This window comes from Anopheles maculipalpis, chromosome 2RL (genome assembly GCF_943734695.1).
Source record: "Anopheles maculipalpis chromosome 2RL, idAnoMacuDA_375_x, whole genome shotgun sequence".
Classification (NCBI taxonomy): Eukaryota; Metazoa; Arthropoda; class Insecta; order Diptera; family Culicidae; genus Anopheles; species Anopheles maculipalpis.
Window position 1 is genome coordinate 87,480,006 of NC_064871.1, and position 25,901 is coordinate 87,505,906.

Sequence of the window (25,901 nt, forward strand, 5' to 3'; positions counted from 1 at the left end):
TTTGCATTTGACAATCTATTCTTACATCTCACGAAGAAAGCGTCACCGTTAAACGACAATCATACATATGGATGTCGAGCGTGTCCTTGTTTTGGGAGGATTAAGGTACAAAAATCACACATGTAAATGCATGTAAAAATGCACACAAATATCACAAATATTTAAAAAGAAATTCGACTACATTAACTGAAGAAAGGACACGGCAAGTTCGTTGTACTAAGTTGAAACACTCGTTTGCCTACATTTAGGCGCACAGATGAAAATCGGTTTTTCCATCTGTTTTTGAATTTTTGAAACGATTCACAAATAGTTTTTAGTTTCTTCTCTTTCCAGCTAATGTTTGTCTTTGAAGTTAAGCCGTGTTCCCCAACAAAATTTAGCTCTTTAGCCCAACACATTTCAAGCTACACTTTCATTAAAACATTTTCAAATTCAGTCACATTTTTCCACAACTTTTTCGTGCCAAGAAACCGTTCCTGCTTGCCCGTGCATCAAACGCACTAGCTTTCACACACACACACACACACATACACACTTTCGCAACATCTGACACTCACTTACCGTAGTGTACCGGAGCGCACCCAGTCACTTTAGCAGCCCGAAAAAACAATATATCGCTTCACTTCAAACAGCTCCACCGGTTCGGTCCGTAACCTAAGACCTGTCGCAAACGAGTGCTTGCCGGTTCGTGAAGATCACTTCCTTTTATTCGCACGACGCTACCGACCCGTCCGGAAGCAAAGCGTGGCATTTGTTGGGGGTGGTTTGGGGTTTTGTTTCGTTTCTTTTTCTTTCTTTCTTGGTTTCTTTCCTCCCAAAGGCATCGGGCAACCGTTACTGGTGCGTTACGCGCAGCAACGGAACCATGTGGGCTAACCGGGGGGAAAAGTCTGGCGAGCAGACCAGTGCTAGCCGAATTCTGACGCACAGTTCATTCGGTAAGGGGATGCTGGGATGCTGGGTGTTCATTGTGGATGAACATTCAGTTCGGCTCGTATTTTGAATTGTAACGAATGTGGAAGCACGTGGTTGAAGCTTCTAACGAGCTGTTGCTGGAATGATGCTGACTTCATGCTGATTCGTGCATTTACCGTCGTATTATATTTTATATTGTAAGTAATATGAATTTGATAATATTATTATATTTAAAAATTTCAAACAATGAATGGTAATAATCGTTTACTAACAAAAGAAGATAAACGTACCCAAACGAATGTTTTAGTGTCGTTCTTGATATGGACGCAAATAAATTTGTGTTCATTCTTGGTAGGGAGCTGAGCGATGAATCCTTTGTCGAAGGAATGTTTAGAACATTGACAATAATCTCTCAAAGTATTGCACATTTTTTTATGAAAAAGTTCGAATAGATTGTCTTATTTTAACTTTGTTTTATCAAAAAATGGAGTCACCGATGCTTCAGTTTTATAACATTAATTTTATCCTATTTTTTGAAAGATTTTAGAGCAGCATCGCCACAAATAGGTGAGTGGTTGGACGATTATAAGGCTACATTTGCATAAAATATTCTAGAACACCTCAAGGGTGTTTGTCGAAGGCCACACACATGTAAGAATGGGGGTTTTTAAAGTCATTCTATTATGATGATTTGCCTTGTGCATTGTAAGAAGAAACACTGCTTGAAAGTGTTTCATTTAAAACAGTCAATATCTTTTACATAAAGTAGAAACCCAATAGTACCTCGCTTCGCATGGAGAATTGTACACAGCAATTATACTGCCAAAAGCGCTGTAAAAAACCTCCTCAAACCTCAACGAAAACCCAAAAATAAAACGAAAGCTATATAATAGATTTTGCCGATCGCGTTTATCCACACACGATAAACAATCACACAAAAACCCGATTCCTTTTTATCGAGCATCTGTCCTGACAGCTGGCACAGGTACGATTTCTCATCCATTGCAGTTCCCAATAACGACTGTATAATCTACCGAAAACACACACACTCAACAAAAAAAAAATTACGAAACAATCATTCGCTATTCACCCGGTGAGTGTTATTTTTTAGTGATTGCTCTTGTCAATTCCACAGAAACGTGCTGGGCGCGCGGGTGAACGCGTGAGGGCATTTAAAATTCAAAACGTATGAACCGAGCACGGGAAGTCCTGCAGCTCGATTCAGTGGAACGTGGCGAAGAAGTTTCCCGGCTACGGGCTGGGAATGCTGTGTGGTGTAAGAAAACCAACAAAATGCTCGATGCCAGCAGCCATTTCGGCAGTGTGTTCGGTTTGCAAAACAAATATTCTCGCCTTTAGTAGTGTTGGTACCGATTTTGGGAGTTTTCCCAGGGGCAACGAATACCGGTGTAACTGGTGACGCATGTATGCATCGTCGCTTAATAAATCGTCAGTTGTTCTAGTTCTCTCCTACGCGCTGGTCTCATTCTAGCTGGGTGTGCTTATCAGTTACTGTGTACAGCAAGCTAAGGCTGATGGAAATATTGCATTTTGAAGCAGAATGAGCACGAATATTTCCATTTAAAAAATGTATTTTAAAAAAACACTTACGCCTAAATGTATGCAAGATTCTTGTTAATCTTTTTTAAACTCAAAATTTCTACTAAATAAGGAAGGAAATTTTATCATTTGAAAATGAAGAAAAGAAACTCTTCTCTGAGGGATGAGTCTTTCACCACATTTTTAAGAGAGTTTCTCCATCGTCATCAAATTATCTTAAAATTTAAAATTGCATAGTTTCAGGTGTTTGCATCTCAAAGAAAAAAACCGTCGGAATTTTGCACAAAACCTGTTTGCTCTAACGTCCCAGTCTAACCATATCACTTCACCAGCCACACTTTGCGCTAGCATTCTGTGAAGATTTAAGCCATATTTCCATCGATGGTCGCGAACGGGACACGCCGAAATTAATAAGACAACATTAATCACCACACCGAAACGATAATCCTTCGGCTGGATGGTTCCTGCGCTCCGTCCTTGGCGAACCCACCTGTGTCCTTCCGAATGGGGTTGCACCATATGCGAAACTTTCACGTCACGTCTCGCGATCATTAGAGGAAGGCCGCTAGCGGATATATCGGTGCGCGTTCGGAAGCCTTCGGTGGAAGGTGTTAATCTTCCCAGCAAGCAAACAATAGCATTATTGACAGTGTGGTTTGGTTTGGCCGTACGTCGGTCAACAGGGCACGGGGAAGGATTAATGTGAAGCTCATTTAGCGACTCCCGCCCAGCGTGTTGACCGGATGATACAGGATGCATTAGGCTTGGGACGATCGAGAGCTTCGGGGTGGACGAAACTGGTGCGTTCGGTTACAATAATGACGTAATTGAAAGATGGACACATTGAAATCACTTCGTAGGTTGATGCAAAATTGATTAAATATGGCGCTTGCTGACAGTGTCAGTTCTATGGAAATGTGTTAATTGAAGATGCTGTGGAACGACGCTGTCAAACCTGGTGGATAATGATGGTATAAATGATTCGGTTTTGAGGTGAGAATTCTAATGGGTGCTCCACGCCACACGCAAAACACTGAATGTATTGAAGATTGCCTACCTTTAGGCTTAATGATAACTCATGGTAAGTTCGTGTTTAACAGTTTACAGTACTAATTATTCCAGAAATTAAATAAAGTGATAAGAGTAGTGCTTAATGTATCTGCTAAATGGTACTAACAGGTTGGCTGATAAGTCCCCGGTCTGACACATAGATGGCGCCGCTAGTATTAAATGCATATTATTTTTACATAGCACCAACCTTCAAATGATTCGTGTCAAAATTTGACGTCTGTATGTCAATTAGTTTGTGAGACAGAGCGTCTTTTGTCAAGCAACTTTTGGTTGCTTGACGAACGAAAAAAGAACAAAAAATTCATGGCAAAAATTCATGAATTGGGCTTCGAATTGCTTCCCCACCCACCGTATTCTCCAGATCTGGCCTCCAGCGACTTTTTCTTGTTCTCAGACCTCAAAAGGATGCTCGCAGGGAACAAATTTGGCTGCAATGAAGAGGTGTTCGCCGAAACTGAGGCCTATTTTGAGGCAAAACCGAAGGAGTACTACCAAAATGGTATCAAAAAATTGGAAGGTCGTTATAATCGTTGTATCGCTCTTGAAGGGAACTATGTTGAATAATAAAAACGAATTTTGACAAAAAAAATGTGTTTTTCTTTGTTAGACCGGGGACTTATCAGCCAACCTGTTAGAGACAAACGAATGTTCTGGAGGACAGAAATGGTATGAAAATGCCTATCTAGTCATCATCATTTTTTCCCCCTAGAAAACGATGACGTACGATCTCGATGACTTTGTTAGGATTCAAATGCACACAAACAGCCAGAAAAGCTGAGTGGGTAGTGCGTACGATCCGCACCATCTGAGAACTGGGGAATTGCAGCCTTACTTCCGGAGCAGTGAGTGAATCACCGACTCCACGCGCATTGTTGAAATATTCCGACCAACTGCTCTACGGACGTGCTCCAAGTGGGCTTGAATATCACAACGAGAAGGAATCCTTACCAAAGCAACGCTGCAAGACAACTGCTACACACAGGAAGACAAATTATTAAATTTCTTCTGTCCTAAACCCCTAAACCCCTAAACCTTCTCCTGACCGATGTCCGAAAGTACCGGAACGATATATTTTCCCGGTGCGTCAACAGATAGCAATTGGTACACTCGTTTCCGATGGGTGATTTCGTCTGGCGGAGCTGTATGTTACATTCGAGACGCATCTTCCGACACAGGCTTAGTACTATCGTCCTGTTTACTTACGTTATTAGTCGCACCAACTTCATTAGTGTCGGTTTATAGGAGGACACAAAATAGGCAACCAGGTTCGCCGAGATAGAAATAGGAATTGTTTTGCAGGCATAAAAAGTGCAAGGCAACTCCGAACAAGTGGAACGAATATGAGTGTTAAAAAAAAATAGCATGAACACGATGAATAAATCTTTCCCCTAACATGACAGAAAAAGGCCATTACACAGCTACAGCTCATCTTAGTTTCCCCTTCCTATGAACACATCTATCCACCCATTTGTTGTTGCAATGAATTTGCATCCTCGCGCTCTGGAAAGCTTGCCGAAGTGTACCCACCAGTTGAGCTGCCGCTGCTTTCGAGTGTGCAAATGAATAAAGCTGCTTTTAGCTAAGCTGCAATAGTAGTGCGTTAGGAAGCGCACAACAGATAGCACATTGGAATAAAAGGTTAAAACATCCCTCCCTGCCAGCTTCTGAAAGGGGGTTAACTTTTTGTGGAACCAGACGGTGCAGGCGTTGAGAGTGTAAATTGTTTTCCAAGAGTTTCATCGGGGGGTTTTTTTTTTGTTTGTTTGTTTGGTTTCTATCCACTGGGACAAGTGATAGTTTTTTAAGGTAGTTGCTTTGCAAGCTGCAACAGCCAGCTTATCCCTTCGGATGGTCACATTTAAATCTCGGCCCTTATTACCCTCGGCTCGATGTCGTACTTAAGTTAATAGTTTCTTCTAGCTCGAAGTTGAACGCACACTTTATCACAGCTCTTCTAGGGTTTAGTTAGGTAAAATCTGTAGTTTGAGTTTATTTACAAATTTGATTTCATGATTGGAATCACAAAAACTTTAGACGCTTAAAATAAAAGTTTGATTACACTAGAAAGAATTCTTAGTAACGTAAAAAATATACGAAAATGATGTTTTATAAATAATTAAAAATAAAAGTAAATGAAAATTAATTAAGCTTCAAATTAGCTTAAAAACTGCTATGAATTTTCGTAATAAAAACTTTCACAACCAGCCACCAACCAACCCAGACTAAGATTTAGTTTGCCCCACAAGTGCTTAAGAAATAAGTTACCAGCTAAACAATGCACAACACAGCAGAAAGAGCAGTTTGAATTTAATTAAATCTTCCATTAATGGGTCCTAAAAGTTAGCAAGTGTCGCATTCAAACAACTTGCTGCCTCCCGTAAGCCAACTTGGGAGTGTTTTATAATTTGTATCACCCTATTGCATCCCATCTCCGCTGCTGATTATTCGCAGAAAAAAGGCGTCGTGTGGTATGCATTTCAAATCGGCCAACACAGTGGCGTTAGAGCGCGTACCACGTTAAATCATACCGCAAAAACATGCAAACAAACGAGCATCGATTTATGTTAATACAGCGGATACGCAAATGCTGACAAATGTCAACCCACCAAGCACCGAGCTGGTTCTTTGTTTGGGTTGTAAGGGAAGGGTACTGGACTGGAAGTGGTACGGTTGGTGCGGCCATACAAATGCCCTTCCTTGCTAACGTGCAATCTAAGCCTTTGCACTAAAAATGGCGCACTTTTGTGACCGAATATAAAAGAAGTGTGAGCGAAAAAGAAGCACACACGTTTTTGGTCCGCCAATTCATATTAATACAACTGCGCTATTGAATGAATTTTTCATCGCGCGGCGTACAGGCGGATGTCACCGATCAGTCACTCAATTTTTTTTTGGAATCGTTATGTATGTGGTCGTGATTATTCAACGAGTGCGTGTAAAAACAAAACAAAAGTCTTCTGAAGGGAATTCGGGAAAAAGCCATCCATTTGTTTCAATTTTTAAAATTATAGAAAGTATGCTGTAATTCTGTTGTTAGGAAATGGTAACGTTTGCGCCTAAAGATAGACAATAAGTTGAGAAATAATTGAGAAATAATCTCTACAGTACAGTTTGATCAGGACAGTTTCCAGGATAATAGATTCCTCTAGAGTGAGACCCAGCAGAACGTGGAAAACGACAGACGGCTGAGAAGCTAGCAGACCCAATTATTGAGACAAGAAGCACAGCTTTGAAGAGTCGAAGAGCAACTGATTTAGCAGCCATCCCAGTCGGGGGAAACTGCCAAATTCTACTGGATGTTGAATGCGGCACAAGGCGGCTTTGATCGCCATGCGCTGTAACGAGGAGGGAGATCCTGTCGAACGAGCGTGAAATGATCGAGGGATGAAAGTGCTACTTCGCCAGATATTTGAACGGAACAGGTACCGAAACATTGACACCGAAACTATGATAGCCAGCATCACGATGACGAAATGCCCCCGTCATCCCTGGACGAGGTCAGCTAACAGCGATGGGCTTGTAGCAAAACTGTTGAAGCAAGGCCCGGAGAGGCCACCCGGAGCAAGGGTGAAGAAACAGGATTTGTTGGTGACAAATCGACCCCTAACCATACCATTTCTCTACGGCAGATCCTCCAGTAATGCCGAGAGCACCAGATCCCTATGTACCACCATTAACATTAACTTCAAGGCGGACTACTATTCCATAGATAGGAAATAACCTGCATAAACTGCTTGCCGATAGATCTGATCGTAATAGAGCCTGATTTTTGAAGCAGAGTATCAGTTGACGGCGACGATTTTGAGGTGGTAGAAGAGTTCTGCTACCGAGGTAGGACAAAATCTTCGGATAAATAAATTCGGGAAATCCAAGAAAATCGTTCCTACTACGGACTCTACATATTTCTGCGATGCACAAGATTACGAGAAGAACACACACAAAAAGCTCCATATAAGAGAAGAGGAGAAGGAGAATGAACCACATGCTAGTTGGGCTGTTTGGCGATGCAGATATCCTGGCGATAATTAAAGCAGGAAGGATATGGTGGTTGAAGTACGTGATGAGCCGATTGTATGCCAGAATAGATGTCGATTGAACGAATTGCAGAGTAAGTTTGATGACAGATTTCTTTTTAAGCACTTATCTCCACTATCTTGTGGTTCTAAACCTGCTGAATCTGCCCCATTCAAGAAGGTGTTGAAATAGCAGTTCGTACTATCGATTCCCTCTTACTTTTCCATCAAGATTACATTCGATATTAGTAATTCCCCTTTTTCAAAATAACTTCTTCCACCATCTTTTACTTAGTCAAAAAACCACACAGTTTCATGTTAACTAAGCGTTTTATTTTTATTACTATTCACAAACAATTGCACACACAACACCATTATCGCTCTGTTTCACTATCCTGTCCATCATTCTCCAGAGCAGCTCCCTTTGCCTTCGGTGCACGATAATCGTAGCTGGCGATTTCCGGATGCTGCCGAACCAATTCATCGTACGTCTCCACAATGCGCAAACATTCGGCAACCGATAGCTGAAATGAACGGGCCAGTGGATCAACTTCTGCCCGCTTGAACGTCAGTTCGGTCAGCTCTTCGCGTACCGCCGGTGGATACAGGTTGGACACACCCCGTCGGCAATACTTTTGGCGCATGGAAAAGATGTGCCGTATCACCTTTTCTACCGTATCGAAGTGAACCTTCGTTAGCGGTGTTTGCAGGGGAACAATCGTGACCACCCCCACGTCCACTTCCGGTTTCGGTACAAACGCACGACCGGATATCATGAACCGCAGATCCGGCGAACTCCAGATTTGATTCATTACCGATAGACGACACCGCTGGTCGGACAGAATCGGTGCCACGATCCGTTCGGCCACTTCTTTCTGAAAGGTGAGCGTTAAGCTAGCCCGTCCGTACGACCAAGCACCCGTCCGAAGGCTCATGTCACGCAGCCAGTTAATTAGTAGCCGGGTGGAAATGGCGAAGGGCAGATTACCGATCAGATGTACCGGCGCTCTGGCTTTATCCATCCAATCGTGCTGCGGGCAGTCGGGAAAGGCTTCCTCGATGCGGTAGTTCAGGATGTCCCCTTGCACGATATCCATTCGCATGAAGGGTTGTGCTACCTCGGCCAGCATTTCCATCGTGGGCATAAACCGACGGTCCTTTTCCACCACAACCAGATGGCGTGGGTTTTGACGTATGATCGAACGGGTAATACCGCCCGGTCCGGGTCCAACCTCGAGTACGTAATGGTCGCGGATGTTACCGGCTGCCCGGACAATCTTGTCCGTCAACCGTTCGTCCATGAGGAAGTTCTGGGACAGCTGCTTGATGGCACGCAGCTGGTAGAGCTTTACCAGATCGCGGATGGTCGGTAGCGGAGGCAGCCGGATACCGGTTGAGGTTAGGGCTTTCGATATTTTCGTCGACATGGCTGGGTGCTAGTGTGTGTTTGGAGCTCTTACAAACTAATAACGCAAAAGGAAGGTAAATTAAAAGAAATGCTGAAACGGAAATGGGAAGTTAGGAAGCAAACCGAGGACAAACAACCACCATGTAAACAAACTTACTGGACGTTGCTTTACAGTGCCTTGTTTTCCACCTCTAGCTTAACAGGTTCTTCAAAATCGTCCAAAAATTTCTCCTGCTTCACGGAAAACATCGAGTAAAGGTAGATGCTGAGCACCGTTCCTCCAAGCACGATGCCGGTAAGCTTGTTGTTACGTCGCTGGCGCTGTAACTTCTGAACACGCTGCAGATTCTGCTGTTCGATCAGCCGCATAAAGTCCACCTCCGTCTTCTTCAGCTGGCGCCCGGCGCCTTCGATTTTGAATCCACTTTTTGGTGCTTCGCTGGAGGACATTTTCTGCAGATACGTGCAATGGGAAGGTGTTATTTCACAACGTAAAATCACTATTTTTGCTTGCACATTGATTGTGCAGGGCAGAAAAGATGCACCTCGCGACCTCGGAAGCTGTCAACGGGTGTGATGATATAACAAACTTTGTCAACAAGGTTTTATTTTTATATTTTTAAATGATTCTGAAACAGATAAAGAACAGGAAGATTTAACGTCTTAAGTCGCTAAATTTACTTGAATTGCTACTAAAATAAAATTTAGGACAATACAAAAAATGTCATCCACGCGATGTAGCACGGTCGTCACATTCTGCTGCTAAAAATGTGTTTTTGGGCAACAGGCGCATTTGCTCTACAAGGGTGTATTATTGGTTAAAAATATTATTATACATGATTTCCATTTTAATTTACATTTCTCTCACAATTCAGGAAAAAAAACACTGAATTCCATTTTAATAACAAATGTTTACAATATGCTCCAACTTTTGACGTTACCTGTACACAAAACAAAGAGAATTAAACATTGAACGCACACCAACGCATTTACACACTGTCTGTTCTCTCTCTCTCTCTCTCTCTCTCTCTCTCGTGTATTGTGGCTACAGCTGATTTTGTTTTGTTTTTCCATTCGTTGCAGCAGGAAGAGATTAAAGGTAGGCAGCGTAATCCAATTTTAATTGGGATGTTGCTGTGTTTCTTGTAAAAGTGAAGCTACGAAACAGTAAATAATGTTTAACAGTGATATATTGGCAAAAAAGCATCGTTCTAGAGATTGGAGAAACAAAAAACAATTGCCCATTTCCTGGTTTTGGAAGGTTTAGTGGTAGTAGAGTTTGTGAGCTCGCTCACCTGAAGTGTTCTCTCGCTGTGGAAGTCTCTCTCTCGAAGCACTATTTTTGTAGTGTACAATTCAAATTGTGCAATTTTCTTCAATCATAATTAAATGCATTACAAATAGTGAATTATTTGTACCACTGAAGAACACTGAAAAATTTAACAATTGAGGCAATTAAAAACTTTGTACTTCTTAAAAACACATTTTGTTCCATTTGTGCTTGCTCTGTTGGTTGGTGGAAGAAAACGAATTGCATCAAAATGGGACTAGAAAATGAAGAGAGAGCGCACGCGAGAGAGCGAAAGAAAACAACAAATCGCTCAGAAAAATAGCAACAGCTCCACAACGCACACAGCTGCGAGATCCACTGCATATCGCGTTGTACCGTGGAAGTGAATGTCCGCAAAAATCTCCTCTAGGTTAGCGTTTCGGTAGGTTGAAGGGTTCCTGCTTGAAAGTGTTCTTACTTTAGGCCCCTATGGATGTTGTTTCCCTTTAGAGTGGGAGAGGTCACTAGGGAAAAAGGAGTTTTAACATATTGTCTAGTGTTTGCTGTGTTGAAGCATCGCCATTCTGCTCTCCCTCCCCCTCCCTTTGTTGTGCTTCTCTCTGTATTGTCGTCTACAAATAGTGAACAGAACCAACTACTTCAGGAGATTAAAGAGTGAAGAGCAGTGGCAAAACAACAACAAGAAGAAAGCAAAGTCTATCATCTATCCCCGATCGAAACTGACGACGCAAATTGGTTTGCTTTTTCCACGTACAATATACAAGTGTTTTTGTTTTGCACAATTTAATTCGCTACGACGCATTTACTGTGTCCTGGTGGTTTTAAGGAATCATTAATGTTCCTAACACACGTGTGTATTTGCTACGCTATTTAATTAGTGCGAGTATTAAGCCTCTCAGCCACCCATTCACGTATTCGAGGCTAAAGGTCAAACTTATGCCTGTTTACAAGAAAGCATTGTGTGCACGGAAACGTCCCGGAACCAACGCAGTATGCTGTGGAAAAATCATAAACAAAGAGATCACAAAACAACACCGTATTGCGTGCGTGTGACAGGTACATTGGCAACACGCGTATCGCGACAGTGTGTGCGTGCGCACTTGGGGCGCATTTTTCCAACGCGTTTGCAGCTGCACGTGCATAGTGCGTGCAGTACTAGGTAAAGGTTTCAGCTTGCTTACTCTGGCGGACGTTCTGTGCTGCACTTTGAAATGCATCACTCGTGCAGACGACGAAGAACTGCATCCCCGACAGTCCCGACATACGCCAAGAATAGAACTTGGTGTGTGCTTGTGCGAAGATTCTTCCCGAGAAGCTACTGCGATCAGCGATGCGATATAGGGCTAAAAATGATATAAAAAAGACGAAAATTGAAACCCGTGATTCAGCAGAGTTGTGTGTGCGTGTGTGTGACTCCAAAATAGATTACATAAAGAAATAGGTGAAAATAGGGGCGAAAAGGTAAACGACTTTTGGGTCCCATTCAACAGCGAAGGAAAACAGGGAGAGCCACATATAACTTCTATATGTGAATGGTGAAGGTGTGTACCAGAGGGTATAACTCTGTTGAACGTTCAAAAATAGTGCGTTGAATGTGTCATTGACTGACATTTGTGACTTTCCCGAGTGCAATTGCAATTGCTGGTAGGAAAGCCGCACGGTACCTCCGTACTTGCCCCTACACCAGCCTCAACACACCAGTCTTAACACCGGGTATCGAATCCCATCTCCCGAACACCAGATCGCAGAACGGAGTGCTATCCAGTTAAGGGTATAATGCAGTCAAGGAAGCCAGGAATGGCATGCCAAAACTCTTCAGATTATAGAATTATAGAAGGAGTAGAAGAAAAAGTAATAGACTTCGCGGGATGGGTCGTCAAATTTCTCCATCATAAATCCACACCTTCAGGACTAAAAAGTGTTCTGAACATCGTCCTCTAGAATGTGATCAAGAGATATTAATAAGTTATTGGCAAAGTTCACGTCTCCTATGAGTATGTGATTACTACGACTTACTAGGATGACCAACTGACTGCTAGACTTGTTGATACTACGTAGTTGGACTGACAGTCCTCACTACAGGGAAGCGTTCCGGATGGGATTTGAGGCTTAGTTCTGCCGTGTGAAGAACGGTTCCGTTATTGAGAAATTCCTTCAAACTGATTAGTCCTTGTTTAAGGTCTACTACACAGTATATAGTCTATAAATATTCGAAAAATAAAAAAATGTCTATGTCATCAGCTTACGGCATGACATTCTTGACCTTGACTTGTAGAAGAATTTCGTGAAATTAGCCTTCCATGAGTCTCGGAAAGTAAAGCGTGCAGTAGCGTATCCAGAGAGTTTTCCATCACCTGACCCAAACGCTTGCTTGAGTTATGTTGTAATTTAACTCCCTTTTATTCATTCATTTCCCGCAGATTTCGATTGACCCTTGCTGAGACTGTTGCAGGACAACAACGCAAAAAGGCAATGAACATTCTTAAAAACTTCACGTTCTAAAGAGAAGGGTCAGTTCGCGGGACGCGGTTAGGCAAAAAGCAACCAACGAACACACCAAACAGGAGCAGCAACAAGGGTCGCATCCGACATTCAAACATCGAGGTCACCGGTAGTAAAAACATACGACGCGCATAGCACGCGAAAAGCGAAAGCTAATACCCTTCTCAGACCTCCAGGCTTTGGTTGGTGTTGAGTTTGTGAGTTTGTTGACGGACGGGGTTGCGCCATTCTCCTCACCTTTCCCCCATCGCCCCGCCACGCTTCCTAGCCCACCGGTCAGAAGGAAGTGATTATCCCGAGTGAAACCGTTGCAAATTACAAGAGATTTCCAGCACACAAGAAGCTAACCGTGAACTGCATCGCCGTTGCATAGAGAGAAAGTACATTTGCAGCTTCATTAAAAGTGTGTGGCGCTGTGTAGTTGTGTATGTGCAGTGTCAATGCAGGTGGAAAAACGTTTAATGCCACCATCGTAATACGAATCGCGGCGCGCGAGTTTGTCTTCTGCGAAGATATTTCCGCCATACGCCGTACCAAGCGGTTTTCTGCCTAGAAATCAATCCAACAAAGCCAAGCTTGATTTAGGAACGTGCTAGTAGTAGGCTGTGAAGGTTTTAAAATTTCTCGTGAATCGATTCATTCTAAACGAGTACGGAGTAGAGCAACACGTCGCCATTCTGTGCCGATCCGAATTTTGTGCATTTGTGCAAGGAAAAAACAACCCAACTTTGGCATTCTGACATTATTGTGACATCGGAGATAAATAGTGGTGAGTGAAGTGAGTTTAGTGTCGTGCAAGGAAAGGCGTCAGGGGAAGTACACACCAGCAAAGCGACAAGGATGCCCTTTATCTCGAAAGATTGGCGCTCGCCGGGAGATTCCTGGGTGAAGACTGACGAAGGATGGGAAAAGCTGAAGGTGCTCGAGTGTGTCAAGCGGAAAAGGTAAGTTGAAAATGTCGGTCTCATACAGCAAGTCTGGAAAATCTTCCGAACCTTCTACTGTGGTCGATTACATAATAGTATGACCCTCAGTTTTCAGAACATTCTCTCTTGGGGGACAATTTTTTTTATGGGAAGTTATAAACGAATCCAAATCGGAATAGCGACAATTATTTGCCTCACACATTCACAACTGAGACCACTAAGAATCTGGTGAAGCATAGCCAACGACGCCGGTTTGCTGTCATAATTAGTTTCTCGACGGGTCGTAATCCAATTAAATTTAATGATTCATCCAGTGAGTCGTAGGTGGCAGACAAGTATACAGCACAGCACTGAGCCAATACCAATACTAAAAGCGTGCTTAACTGTTAGATATTGCACCCAGTTCGCATATGGATTTATTGCAATAAACAGTGCCGATTGAGGGGCTACTGCTGTCTATGGTGTTTTTCACCTGTTGACGTCGATCGGTGGCAACGACGCCAACTGGTGAGGTACGATTGTTGCGTGACTAAGTCACTTTTTTATCTACAAAAAACAAAACACACGTCGAAATGGTTTGTTTCTTCCATTGATAATGATGGCGATAATTTGTGTTTGTTTGTAACTTTTTCTTTTATCAAATATATTCAGATAATCAGGTGTTTTTCTACGTTGTTGGAAAATGCTGTAATATGTTTTTAATTGATAAGAAGGCAATTTATTAATGAAATTTTATATTTGGATATCTTGATGTGATGTGTGCGGAATTGATCATACAGTCAACAAAAACTTCGAGATGTCTTCGCCTGTCATATGTCTGGCCCTCTAGATATGCTTGTCTAGACGTGTTCAAGCCTGCATACGGGAAGACGCGGTTCGGATGAGCATCGATATCCGGTTCAACCCGTGTAAATATTGGCTGGACAACTAGCCTCAGGTGTTGCAGCTTCCGAACAGATAACTTCAGATCTAGTTGGTTCTTTCAAATATTCATCGACTATTCTATATAGCAACTAAACTAGAACTATGGCCGAAACAGCCAAAAGTTTTAGCTTTTAATATTTGCGCTACGCACAATATAATCCAGAAATTGAGGAGAAAGTGGAGAGGAAAGCATTTGTTTCAGGGATGAAAAGGGCCTGTTTAAGACAGGGATTGCAATAAAAAATCGTAATCATTCATGACCAACAATAGAAGATAAACACTGAGAATAGAGATTCACCAAGGCTCGTAAAAAATATTGTGGTAGAAGAGCCTCCCACATTCCTTTCAGTAACGCACCATCATATTTTTTTGGGCAAACCTCTGTTGGAGGAACATCTTCCCATCGTTCTGTGGCTAAGTTCCAGAATAGTTGTTATTCAAATTTGATTTCATTTTCTAACGCTATAATATTATGTCGTTCGTTTTAATATTTTTGTTGCAGATCATACCGGACATTGTTTCGGAATGTAGCCATTGTTTCATTGCTTTGTTCTGTTCCGCACAAACGCAGGATGCGACAACCACGCTTCTTCTGTATCTCTGCTGTTTAGCTATTTACTATACACATGCGTAAAGAATCAACAAAACCTACCAACAACAATGAAACAACGGAAAAAACCAACATAATGTTGGAAACGTTGTTACCCCACGACGGGCGGTCAGCTGAGTTTAATGAACGTTCTTTGCTCGCGGTTTCTCTCAAACGGGTTGTTTGGCGAGTCTCGCGAGTATCGAGGAATCTCCCAGAAAAAGACGACGAAAAATGCGTCCACGATGAGTCACGCCGGAGAGAAAGAGAGAGAGAGAAAGAGAGAAAAATGTAAGAGACGATGAACGCAAACGCAAATCAGCTGCAAAAGTAAACAAACAGTTTACGATGATCCACGGGAGAATGGTGCGAGACGACGCCGCGAGTGGCTCGAATGCTTCGCGTTATGTACAAAACACCCACCCTTGACAATGTTTTATTGGGTGTAGTAGAAAGTTTGGTGTTTGCTTTGCACGTTGTGTAAGACCAGCACAAGTGAGGTGGATATGCAAGAAAAGATTTAAGCTATTGTGACAACAACCTAAGATACTTTAAAGTACACTGAGGTTAAACGGTTTGAGTTGGATAGACTTGGAGAGTTCGAGCTCCATTATTTGTCATGTATTTGTCCTAGTTTTCTAAATGAAACATCTCCAACCATATCTGCCAAATGTCCTATGCGATTGAAGAAAAACGAAGATTACTTTGTGGACTGCTGTCACTTTCCTGTCGTGCAAGGCTTCCTAGATTATCATAGTCATACCTGCTAAGCATCCCTTAGGCTTGTTTCACTGCTTTATTTAGTCGTACAGTCAAATATGGTTTTGGTTCAATTAAATGTCTGGATCGTACGACTAACTAACAACACTGTGTAGGCATTTTCTAGGAACGACGATTGAGGATCCCCTTATTTTTGATTCGACGCTATAACTAGTTTGAAATTTTCGATTAACTTTATTGTTTATATGTGATTATGAAACCTTTGCGGTTCTTGGTGACTGTCTGAACACAGGAGGGACTTCACGGGATAGGATAGCATAGTACAATTCTCATGGCATGAACAGTCCACCGGGGACCTCCTTGTGACGTAGTACATGTGATATCTGAAAGAACTGCCAGGAACAGCGCAAAGACAATTCTAAATTTGATTTGTTGTAGCAATAGGCAATAGGCAACATTGACAGAGCATAATATGACGCCATACAGCCATCCTGAAAATAAACGCCTAATGTATGCATTTAATTAGTTTTTTTTCCCGGATGAAACTATGTCCCGTACCAATCACTAATATTCGTTGGCGTGTTTATTATGACTTTTTGTTGTTTCTACCATTTTAGGGATGTAATGATCCACACAAACTGAGCGCTGAACATCGTTGTCTTTTTACTCTCAGGCACGTACGGGTGCATCACTCTCAGCGGTTCCAGTTGAACTTGCGAGTGGCAAATCGATGCAAAGTTCTTCCCTCGCGGCATTTATGATGACACCGTTATGTAAACAATCGCCTACAACCGACAATAGCTCGTTGTTTCCATCACAAACATCCGCGTTATCGTTCAACATTGGTTTGTTTTTATTTTGTTAAGTACACTAGTTGTGGAAGGCTCACAATAGAGATTATGATGAATGCTTTGATTTATGGTAACACACCGTATTAAGTGTTGTCTTTTGTGTGCTTTTTTAAATCTGTTTAATGTCTGCTTGTAAGCGTGCAACGTAGAAATCATTGAGATTTTTTTTTATTAGTCGTTCTTTAAGATATTTAAGACAACTATCGAGACCATGGACCATCTCCATCCGCTGGATAATCGCACCGCTCCAAATCCGCGTACCAGCGCAGTTGAATGTGTCGGTCGTAGTAATAAAACCCCGGACATTCGTACACCGACAACGTACCGTCGGTGTTACAGGCGAGCAGCATACGATCGGAACACTGTGCGGTAGGATCTAGATCCTGTGGGCGTAGAAAATTGCGCCGACACTGCTGGCAGTGATGGTGAGTCGCTTGATCGTACAGGTTTTGCGATCGATGGGTGTGATGTTGCCGCGGATACTGACTAAAATCTGTCATCAGCGTGCAGACCTTTCGCTCATCATCCCAATAGTGCAGATTGGGACATTTGAGCAGAACCGCCTGACCGTACACGCAGCGATAGTACATGTCACGGTTTGCTTCGTGTGCGAATGCGATGTGGAAGCCCAAATCATACCTGGGACACATAAAGTCCGGTGTATCCGGAACGAAGCACCACTGCGGAAGCATCACGGGTAGGGCCGGTATAAGGACGTGATGTCGTGTAAGACAGAACGGGTCGAACCCGTAATAGTAAGGCTCTTCAGCGATATGATCCTCTGGACGTTGATCGGCATTTCGATGCTGCTCCTCTTTAATGTCTGTTGAAGTTTTGGTAGAAAATGGGCATTCTGCCGGCGCGGGTTTCGGTTCATGATTTTCCGATATGAAGTAAGGTTTAAAGGTCGTAGTTGTGTAGGTAAAGTCATCAGCTAGTAGTTCAATGATTTCATCTTCTTCAGAAGGAGTATCATCCTGTTTAGATATTTCTTTCAACTGCTTGTCACCATCCACTTTCGGTTGAACTGGCTCCGGTTCATGAATTGGTTGAACATCTTTAGATGCAGAAGCTGTTTCACTGTTTTCTCCAAGAACATCATCCTCTTTGGGTGTTTCTTTCATCTGCATGTCACCCTCCTTCGTCTCGATTGGTCCAGATTCTTGAATTTGTTGAGGATATGTAGATACAGAGGCTATTGTACCATTTTCGATAAGAATTGTCAACACATTTCCTGGCGGTACTTCGTACATGTTGTTCAACTTTTGTCCATTCGGTGATGTTTCTTTATCCTGAGGCATTGGTCCTTGGTCGGAGAGCGTGCCGTTGCTTTCTTGCGGTGTAGAGTTCTGCAGAGTGTGCATACCATCAGGAGCTTCCCCATTTTCAGGTAATTTAGGTTCGGAGCTGGAAATGGACTTCGTGATTTCATCAGACACTTTGCTAGGTTCATAGCTCGGTTTTACTGCATCGCTGACTGGTGGTTCTACCGGTGTATCTCCTATTGTTGCGTCTAAAGACGGAGAATGATCCTCACTAGCCTGATATGATTGAGACCCATTGCTGAATTGCGTACCACTTGCGACGTCCTGACCATTTTGTGTCTCTTCAGTATCATTTAAAGCTGTTTGGTTGTACGTGTTGTCACAAAGAGAAGTACTACACTCTGACAAGATTCCATCTAAATCAGATAGTTTAGGTTCGGAATTGGAATCATTATAGAAGTTAGATTCCTCGATTGGATTTGGATCTGATTCGATTGGCGTAGTTTTGTTTCCATTCACATTCTGATCTTTTAGATCATCTAAGCTTATATCAGCAGCTAAAAGTTGCACTTGGAAACCTTCGATTGATTGCGGAAAGTATGGAGCACTACTATATGTTGTTGGTGTATAATCAATACTAGAGGCATCAGAAGTTACAGTCGTAGATGGTGTACTACTACCTTGATTGAGTTCAGTTGTGTCATTATTAGCAGTGGGTTGTTCTTCGTACTGCTTGCTCTGGGCATCAGTATTGGGGGCCTCAAAACTGGGCAAATTAAAGACCTGAAATGGATTAGCGTTGTCTTGCAGTAACGTAGTTCCATTGTCTTCATTAGGAGCTGCTTGAACGAGGTCCTTCGATGGTTGTTGTGATACACTCTGCGTTACATTTGTTTGCATCTGTTCCGTCTCATTTAAATTACTTCCGTAGGGAGGTTGCGTATTAGCTACATAACCTGTATCAGGGAAGCTACTATCATCGTTTGTCCTAGTAGTAGTTTCGGTCGTTTTATTTGATGGCATTGAAAGATCCGCAGTAGAGGATTGCGTGATAGGAGTAACATTGGCTGAACTTAGACTGCTGTCTTCTTGTGCAGCTTCTTCTATCATGTCAGCTGCTAGTAGCTGTACGTCAAATCCTTCCATTTCGTTTGGATTTTGATGCGTTGTACTGTTTAGATTGGAGGTGTCGTTCTTTTCCACATCATAATCACTCTTCGACGTATCGTCATGCGGCGTTTCGGAAAATTCTCCCATATCTTCCTCATCGTCGTCTCGCATATCTGCTTCCCCTATTTTTACACCAGCTTTGATTAGATCTTCGGGGCGCACTGTATCATCCTTCTTTTCGATTTGATCCTCCTCATTCGTAGATTTCGATTGCGTTTCCGTTTCGTTCGCATTGGAAACCTCCTTTGCTGCAATTGAACCATGTGTGTCGGTATCAACTTCACCTTGGTCCATTGTCTCACTACCATTTGCCATATTCACCTTTGACGACGAGACTAGTTCGTCCGATGATTTATTGTAAGAGGTTGTGCTATTCTGAACAGGAAACCGAGTTGCTGGATCCGTGTCAGTAACGACTGTTGTACTCCTTGTTGGAGTAGTTTCACTTTCATTCGTTAAAAGAGGATCATTCGTTGAGGTTTCTTTCGTTGGTGAAGTGTTGGCGACATGTTCCGAAGCTTCCACAGCAGCAGTATTAATCGTAGTTGACACAACACCAGTAGACACTTGTGGGTCTCGATTTTGAACAAAACTTTCACTATATTCACTAACGCCAAGTGTTGTACTGCTCGTCGAAATGGCCTGTTGTGTTGTATTCGATGTTACAGAGCCTGAAGTAGATGATTCCACCGTCGTTGTCACATTGGTAGCACTACAACGCTGCAGTAGATGCAGCATAATGATCACTATACCGACTGTGGTACGCCGCGTCATGATGCTTTTCATCGTAAACAAACTTTTCTTCGTTAACTGCCGTCACCGGTGTGCGGTTCGTGATGTATGGAAAGAACCTTGCCATGGTCAGGCACTATATAACCTTCCCGATCATTCAGCTACGTGATTTTGGGGAGAAAATTCTCTACGAGTTCAATCAATAGTCGAAGAAATCGTGTCACATTTGAGATGTGCATGACGCTTCAATGTGATAATCGCGAATCAGTTAGATAAGACCTGGGCAGCTGAGGCATGTTTCATCTGGTGGCGTGCTGTGCAAAGTGTTGCGATTGGAAAAGACATTTTTTACTGTACAAACATGTCAGTTAACATTAAGCCATCCACGTAAGATGTAGAGTGGACGTCCTGGCCGTCCGCGTCCTATATTTTTTGAACAGTCTAGTATTGACGGGTCTAGTCTGGTTCTGCCTACGTCCAACTGCTCCTTGAAAGAAGCATGCTGAGCTGAGCAGGAAATAGGTCACACAAAACTAGGTTAAACAATGCGCTATAGCTGCCTACCCTATTACGGACATTTAGTTTGGAGTTAGTGCTGTTCCATAACCTCCACAAATGCCTCACACGTGAGGAACTCCGTTGGTCGCAAAATTAAAATCTTTGTACAGTTTAGTATCCAAATGCTACGAACGTACTCCCATGCTACTGCTCTTGATAAACTTTTTCTTTTTCCTCCCATCGTGTACGATTAGTTTTTGATACGCTTTTACTTTTATTCGAATTGATCGACAGCTCCTTCAAATTGAGTGACGCTTTAATGTTACGCCTGCCATAACGCTTCCACCGTACCATAAGAAGGCTTTACAAACAAAAAAAACGGCAAAACCAGCGGGAAAACAAATTACCCTCACATCCGAGTAGAGCAGACTTTACCTCTTGTCTGTTGTTACTTTCTTTCGGGGCGGACTTAATTGCTCTCGCCGCAGATTTCACTTTCCGCCGCAAGACGTGACATCATACAGACGAGAGATGGATGGATTCGGCAGTGTTTTGCTTCCTCTTTCGGACAGTGATGATGATGATGGTGCCGGTTGATGGAGAGGTTTTGCATGAAACACCGTTTCGGAAGGGAAAACAAGATTGTTGCCATCTACATGATCGTAGATCAACATTATCAAAGGACTGTGCACGGGTGTGTAGTGTGTTTTGTAAATGGAGCATCGTTTGCAAATGGAGACTTTACCATTTCTTGTGGGGATGTATCCCATCTTCATCATCATTTTGCTCCAGAGTTTGTAGGCATCACGAAGTAATTAGGGTCCATTTTTGTCTGTCTCCATTACCGAATGAGACAGAGGTTTTTGTAGACATTTTTGCTTCGTTGCAGATCACAATGTTGCCATGAATTGTTTATTTAAAATCTCACATGCATATTTTTTGCATGTTTTGACACATTAGCCCCTTCTTGTGCAAGAATTTGATCTCATCGGTCCATAAATATGAATTTGACTTGCAAATGTAGCTGTAATGCTCTAATATCTTTGGTGTTTTTCGCGATATAGAAAACTATAGGGCATAGCATATGTCTAAAACTTTGGATTTTGAACAGATTTTTGAGCAGAGAACAGTTTCCTGCAAGTTCATCGCGATCTAGCCAATAGTTCATCAACGTCTTCACCGGATGAAAATGTCCAGATAGTCGAGAGTGTGGTGATTGACCATCATCCGAATTTGAGAGAGATCTCTTGTGACTTTGGCAACTTTCCATTCGGCCAATTTGTTACGAAACGTGTAACTGCTCGACTCGTTCTAAGAAAGTTTAATTTCCTCCAAAAATCTGCATCGATAGCAGGTGGCGAAAAATAAGTTTAACTGAGATTAGATCACACTGTTCAATTAGCACCAAATAAACTTTTTCAATAATTCGACCCCAAGTTATAATAGACGTTAGCGTGTTTCGTGTGCTGAGAGAGACGGAGGGTGTGCCGTGATTGAATTTCCATTGCAATAATGCCTATCACTGGCGAGGTGCAATTTATACCGATAATTCTTCGTTCGCTCCAGCAATATCCAATCGTATGAACGACCTGGAGGAAAATATGCTCCTTCCTTCGAACGTTTTGCATGTCGATTTTCCTTTCCATTCGCATCGATGACGGTGATGATGCAAACGGTTGTTGCCCGAACCCGAGCAAATCGTGATAACCGTGGTAAGCTCTCAGGGCAGCAAGATGTTGTTAGTAGACACACGCATCCATAGCAGCGCCCGCAGTGGTTTGCATCAAAGCGTGGATGGCCGGTAGACAGGCGTGTTAAAATCAATGGATGTGCCTCCGTTACGCATCGACGATATCAATGCAACGGTACCGCAAACCACTCTCACCTGCTGCTTCCATGTTTGTGTGGAAATGATTATTTTCTGGTGGTGTTTCGTACTCTGTGCAACAATGCGTTGACCACCACCATGATTCAATTGCTTTATTGTGGCTTTAATCGATGTGCGCTCTAGGTGTAATAAAAATGAGTCATTTTATTGCCCTTTTTCTGGTACAAAACACCGGAGAAATGTCTTTTCTTGCGAAACAGCTAGAGAAAATTACTTATTTTGGTTGACAGCTGTAAAACATCGTCCTCTAAATATCTGGATCTTATTTTCGTCTTAATGCTTAGTTACCATTTGGAATTAACGAATTCCATAATCAACTAATTTTGTTTTATTCCCTTCACTTTAGGTGCATATCAGAATGTAGCAGTACTAGCGACACTGAGAACGATAATGAGAATAGGTAAGTCATCTTGCGGGGACTCCTACCCATAACCACTTTAAGTATTGGTGCATCACTAGCTTACTTTTTGCGTGCGTTTTACTTTTAGTGACAACGAAGTAGTACCGCCCCACTGTCACATCACACTCAAGTGTACCCGCGAGATCGCCGGTTTCAATGGACTCGGCGAAGCGGTACGTCGGTTAGATTTTCGCAGCTCAGTCCGCGACGGACGCCGCTTCAACTACGTCTGTGCGCTGCTCCGTTTGCTCGTGTCCGGCAAAGGAATCACCAGCCTTCCGGGCGGTGCCCAACGCCTACTGCTCCAGATGCTGGAGGAAGTGGCCACATACGTCGGTGAATCGCAGCAAAACATCAATGTACTGCGCGGGTTGGTGCAGCAATTGCGCGCACTGCTAAATCAGGAGAATCAAAAGTGCTGGGGCAAACCGCTCGGCAGCCAAAGCTTGTGGGCCGAGCATGTGCAAACGATCCAGCGCATACAGGATATAGCTAGTCAGATTGAAATTAAGGAGGTAGATGATGATGGCGCTTACATAGCTCGGGATCGTGGGCGAAACTAATGCTAATGCTAATGCTTCTTTCCAGCCCGGTCCAAACATACGTCCGAAGCTACACGACCTGCCCGAGGAGTGTGTGCGGGAAATCATACTCCGAATCACCGACTACAAGGATCTGGAAGCGTCCGCTTCCGCCTGGTCACTGATGGCGGCCCTCATCTCCGAACAGCGCGTCTGGCGCGAACTGTCCCAGTACCAATTTACCAAGCAGCAAATCGATGTGATACTAGAGAAGATGTGTCTGCAGGACACGAAGGAGCGACACCGCAACTGGCAAGCGATCTATCACGCCCTGAGAAAGTAAGTCCCATCGACCCTTACCCGGGGATGCTTGCTCATGTAATTGTTCCCCTTTTTGCAGGATGTACGGGGTACGGGAGGAGTTGCAATATGCGGAAATTTTAGCATTCTGTCGGCTGTGCCGTTGCCTGTTCTGGCCATCGGCTGGACATCCGTGCATCGTTGACCAGTGTCCCGACTTTCGGCAGCGCGTACAGGAAGCCGGCAATAGCAATAGTAACGAAACGCAACCCGTACCACCGGCCAAGTTTCTGCAGTACTTTTCGCTGTAAGAGAGTGCTTCTTGGGCAAAATTCGAAGTTTTGGTACTGTGGTACACCGGTGGGCAGGATCGTCTCCCCTTCTCTCGTCGGTGTTAAAGATATTTGGCAGTGGTTCTGTAAAGGATAGAGAATTTGAGCCACACAACAATCTTCACTATATTATACATATAAATATTTATATTTTTCTATCTGACAAAGAATAGGAGAAGAAAAAACGGCAAGAGTTGGAACATATGCTAGAAAAACAAAATGGTGCGAGAGAAAGGGTATCATGATGGTAGGGCATGATGATGATTCGTACGAAAACACTTAAACAATCATTAAACAAGGAAAAAGAAAGGAAAGGAACAGAACTGAGACACTTGTGTTAAAAAAAGCCGAACACGACCGACCCCACAACTTGAGCGAGGGCACTGTTATAAGCAAGAGATGTGAAAATAATCTACATAATACATACATATATATATTCTTAAACGAAACATTAAGCAGAGAAATATTTTTGCCTATAGAGCAAAACACGAAGTCTAAAAACGAGCGCCATTTTATTGAACAGAAAAACTATTTAAAAGAATGCCCAAAATAGCCCATATTTAAACAGCCCGTTAAATGCGACGAAACAAATACGTAATTGCATGTGTCCGTTTTGTGCGTGACACTACTATTTACATAATGCTCTCCCGTCTCTTCTATTTGCAATTCATTCAGCGGGATGGAGGGCTTGAAATTTAGTTGGGTTTTCCAATTCTATTCGCGATCAGTGACAATACATTACGGTTCGTACAGGAAAATTGAGCCTGTTTTTCCACACATACACACACATACGTTTTTCGTACCACGATATCTTATCTACTATATAAGCCTTTACCGGGTTTTTTACAGCAGCGTTACACTTAAAACTATAAAGACCGCGGGCCACGAGAGATTTAGCAATTTTTATCGATTTTCATCGAAAGCTTTGCATTGATTTGAACAGTTTGAAATTTCCCGTGGCACGGGGCCTAACTATACTCTTGCAAACGTGATTAAATTTTGTCGCAATTTCTTACGGTGTGTAGACGAGGATTTAAAAAAGCAAAAGCTATAGTGCATGATGTATGTTTTTCTCTAATCTGATTGTGATAAGGCGTAGCAGCAGCAGAAACAGCAGACTGCTGCGGCCAGTGTTCGGTTGTTCAATATGTGTTCCAAATGGGTGGGTCGATCCATACTTTTTCATACCGTTAATTATATTTACTCAATGATATTACCCACAAAAGAGAACAAAAAACAGGAATAGTATGGAATAGAACTAGTTATTAGTTGTGGGTCGCGAGTGCATGGAATGTAGGGGAAAAATGAGATCATTGATCATTGAAAAAAATGCGTCATTGTAGAAATTATGTGATAAATGAATGCGATCAAAAAAAAGGGTTAGTAGAAGCGGCGGATGGTTAGTTTTTAGCCCTGCGCAACATATTCAATGCTACGCATGGACGACCGACCGTTTAATAATCGCTTTTTGGACTTTTTTTTTTTACGAAACTTACAAACGAACTGCAAGGTCGCGCTGTGTAGCTATTCGAACACGGTAGACAACCACAAGGACCCGGTAGACCTTTATTGAATTTACGTACACCAAATCTGTTCTGTTGTTTCCTCGTCGTTTTAGGTAATCAGTAGCATATTTCCATTTTCATGTTCAGCACTGACTGTACACATATAATGACGCGGGCCAACAACGCCCTCAACCGTGTCGTCATATCGTAGACTAAGTAATATCCTCTCTATACAGCAAAAAATAAGATGATTTCAATGGAAGTAGTAATTGATTATTTGAATGTTAACGGCTCCATTAGTAACCATGTTCTTCGATGACGTTCTGAAATGCGTGTTGATGATGCTGGTGGGGTGATGATAATCGTGGGTTGGAATTTTAGATTCCGCGTTCATTTCTCGTCCAATCAAAATAATCTACAAAACGCTTAGTAGAGTTTTCCTAGTGTGTTTTTTTCTGTGGGGAACATAAAAGCGCAAAATTCCGTCAATCACCATCGTTTGCAACGGATGTATTGCATT

General features: G+C 42.7%; 5 protein-coding genes across 7 annotated transcripts in view; 2 read left to right on the forward strand and 3 right to left on the reverse strand.

Annotated features, from left to right (window-relative positions):
* LOC126568306 (mitogen-activated protein kinase p38b-like) overlaps positions 1-25,901 on the forward strand; it is a 643,298-nt gene that overhangs the window by 567,561 nt on the left and 49,836 nt on the right. The gene's annotated exons all lie outside the window — the stretch shown is intronic.
* LOC126568491 (ras-related protein Ral-a) overlaps positions 1-25,901 on the reverse strand; it is a 337,581-nt gene that overhangs the window by 137,904 nt on the left and 173,776 nt on the right. The gene's annotated exons all lie outside the window — the stretch shown is intronic.
* On the reverse strand, positions 7,871-9,020 carry LOC126568322 (dimethyladenosine transferase 1, mitochondrial). Its single transcript, XM_050224781.1, has one exon. It carries the CDS (start codon positions 8,984-8,986, stop codon positions 7,934-7,936), a length of 1,053 nt encoding a protein of 350 aa, XP_050080738.1. The 5' UTR covers positions 8,987-9,020; the 3' UTR covers positions 7,871-7,933.
* On the reverse strand, positions 9,133-9,426 carry LOC126568625 (cytochrome c oxidase assembly factor 3, mitochondrial). Its single transcript, XM_050225132.1, has one exon. The coding sequence runs from the start codon at positions 9,415-9,417 to the stop codon at positions 9,136-9,138; it is 282 nt and encodes a 93-aa protein (XP_050081089.1). The 5' UTR covers positions 9,418-9,426; the 3' UTR covers positions 9,133-9,135.
* On the forward strand, positions 13,601-23,855 carry LOC126568315 (F-box only protein 32). Its single transcript, XM_050224774.1, has 5 exons — positions 13,601-13,704; positions 22,670-22,723; positions 22,812-23,238; positions 23,312-23,583; positions 23,645-23,855. The coding sequence occupies exons 1-5, from the start codon at positions 13,601-13,603 to the stop codon at positions 23,853-23,855; spliced, it is 1,068 nt and encodes a 355-aa protein (XP_050080731.1).

What these genes read in the sequence shown, in the direction of transcription:
- LOC126568322 (XM_050224781.1), bottom strand. Translation starts at nt 8,986, where the DNA reads ATGTCGACGAAAATATCGAAAGCCCTAACCTCAACCGGTATCCGGCTG.
- LOC126568625 (XM_050225132.1), bottom strand. Translation starts at nt 9,417, where the DNA reads ATGTCCTCCAGCGAAGCACCAAAAAGTGGATTCAAAATCGAAGGCGCC.
- LOC126568315 (XM_050224774.1), top strand. Translation starts at nt 13,601, where the DNA reads ATGCCCTTTATCTCGAAAGATTGGCGCTCGCCGGGAGATTCCTGGGTG. An exon ending in GAGAACGATAATGAGAATAG is followed by an intron (nt 22,724 to 22,811) that starts GTAAGTCATCTT and finishes TTTTACTTTTAG; the next exon opens with TGACAACGAAGTAGTACCGC. An exon ending in GTCAGATTGAAATTAAGGAG is followed by an intron (nt 23,239 to 23,311) that starts GTAGATGATGAT and finishes GCTTCTTTCCAG; the next exon opens with CCCGGTCCAAACATACGTCC.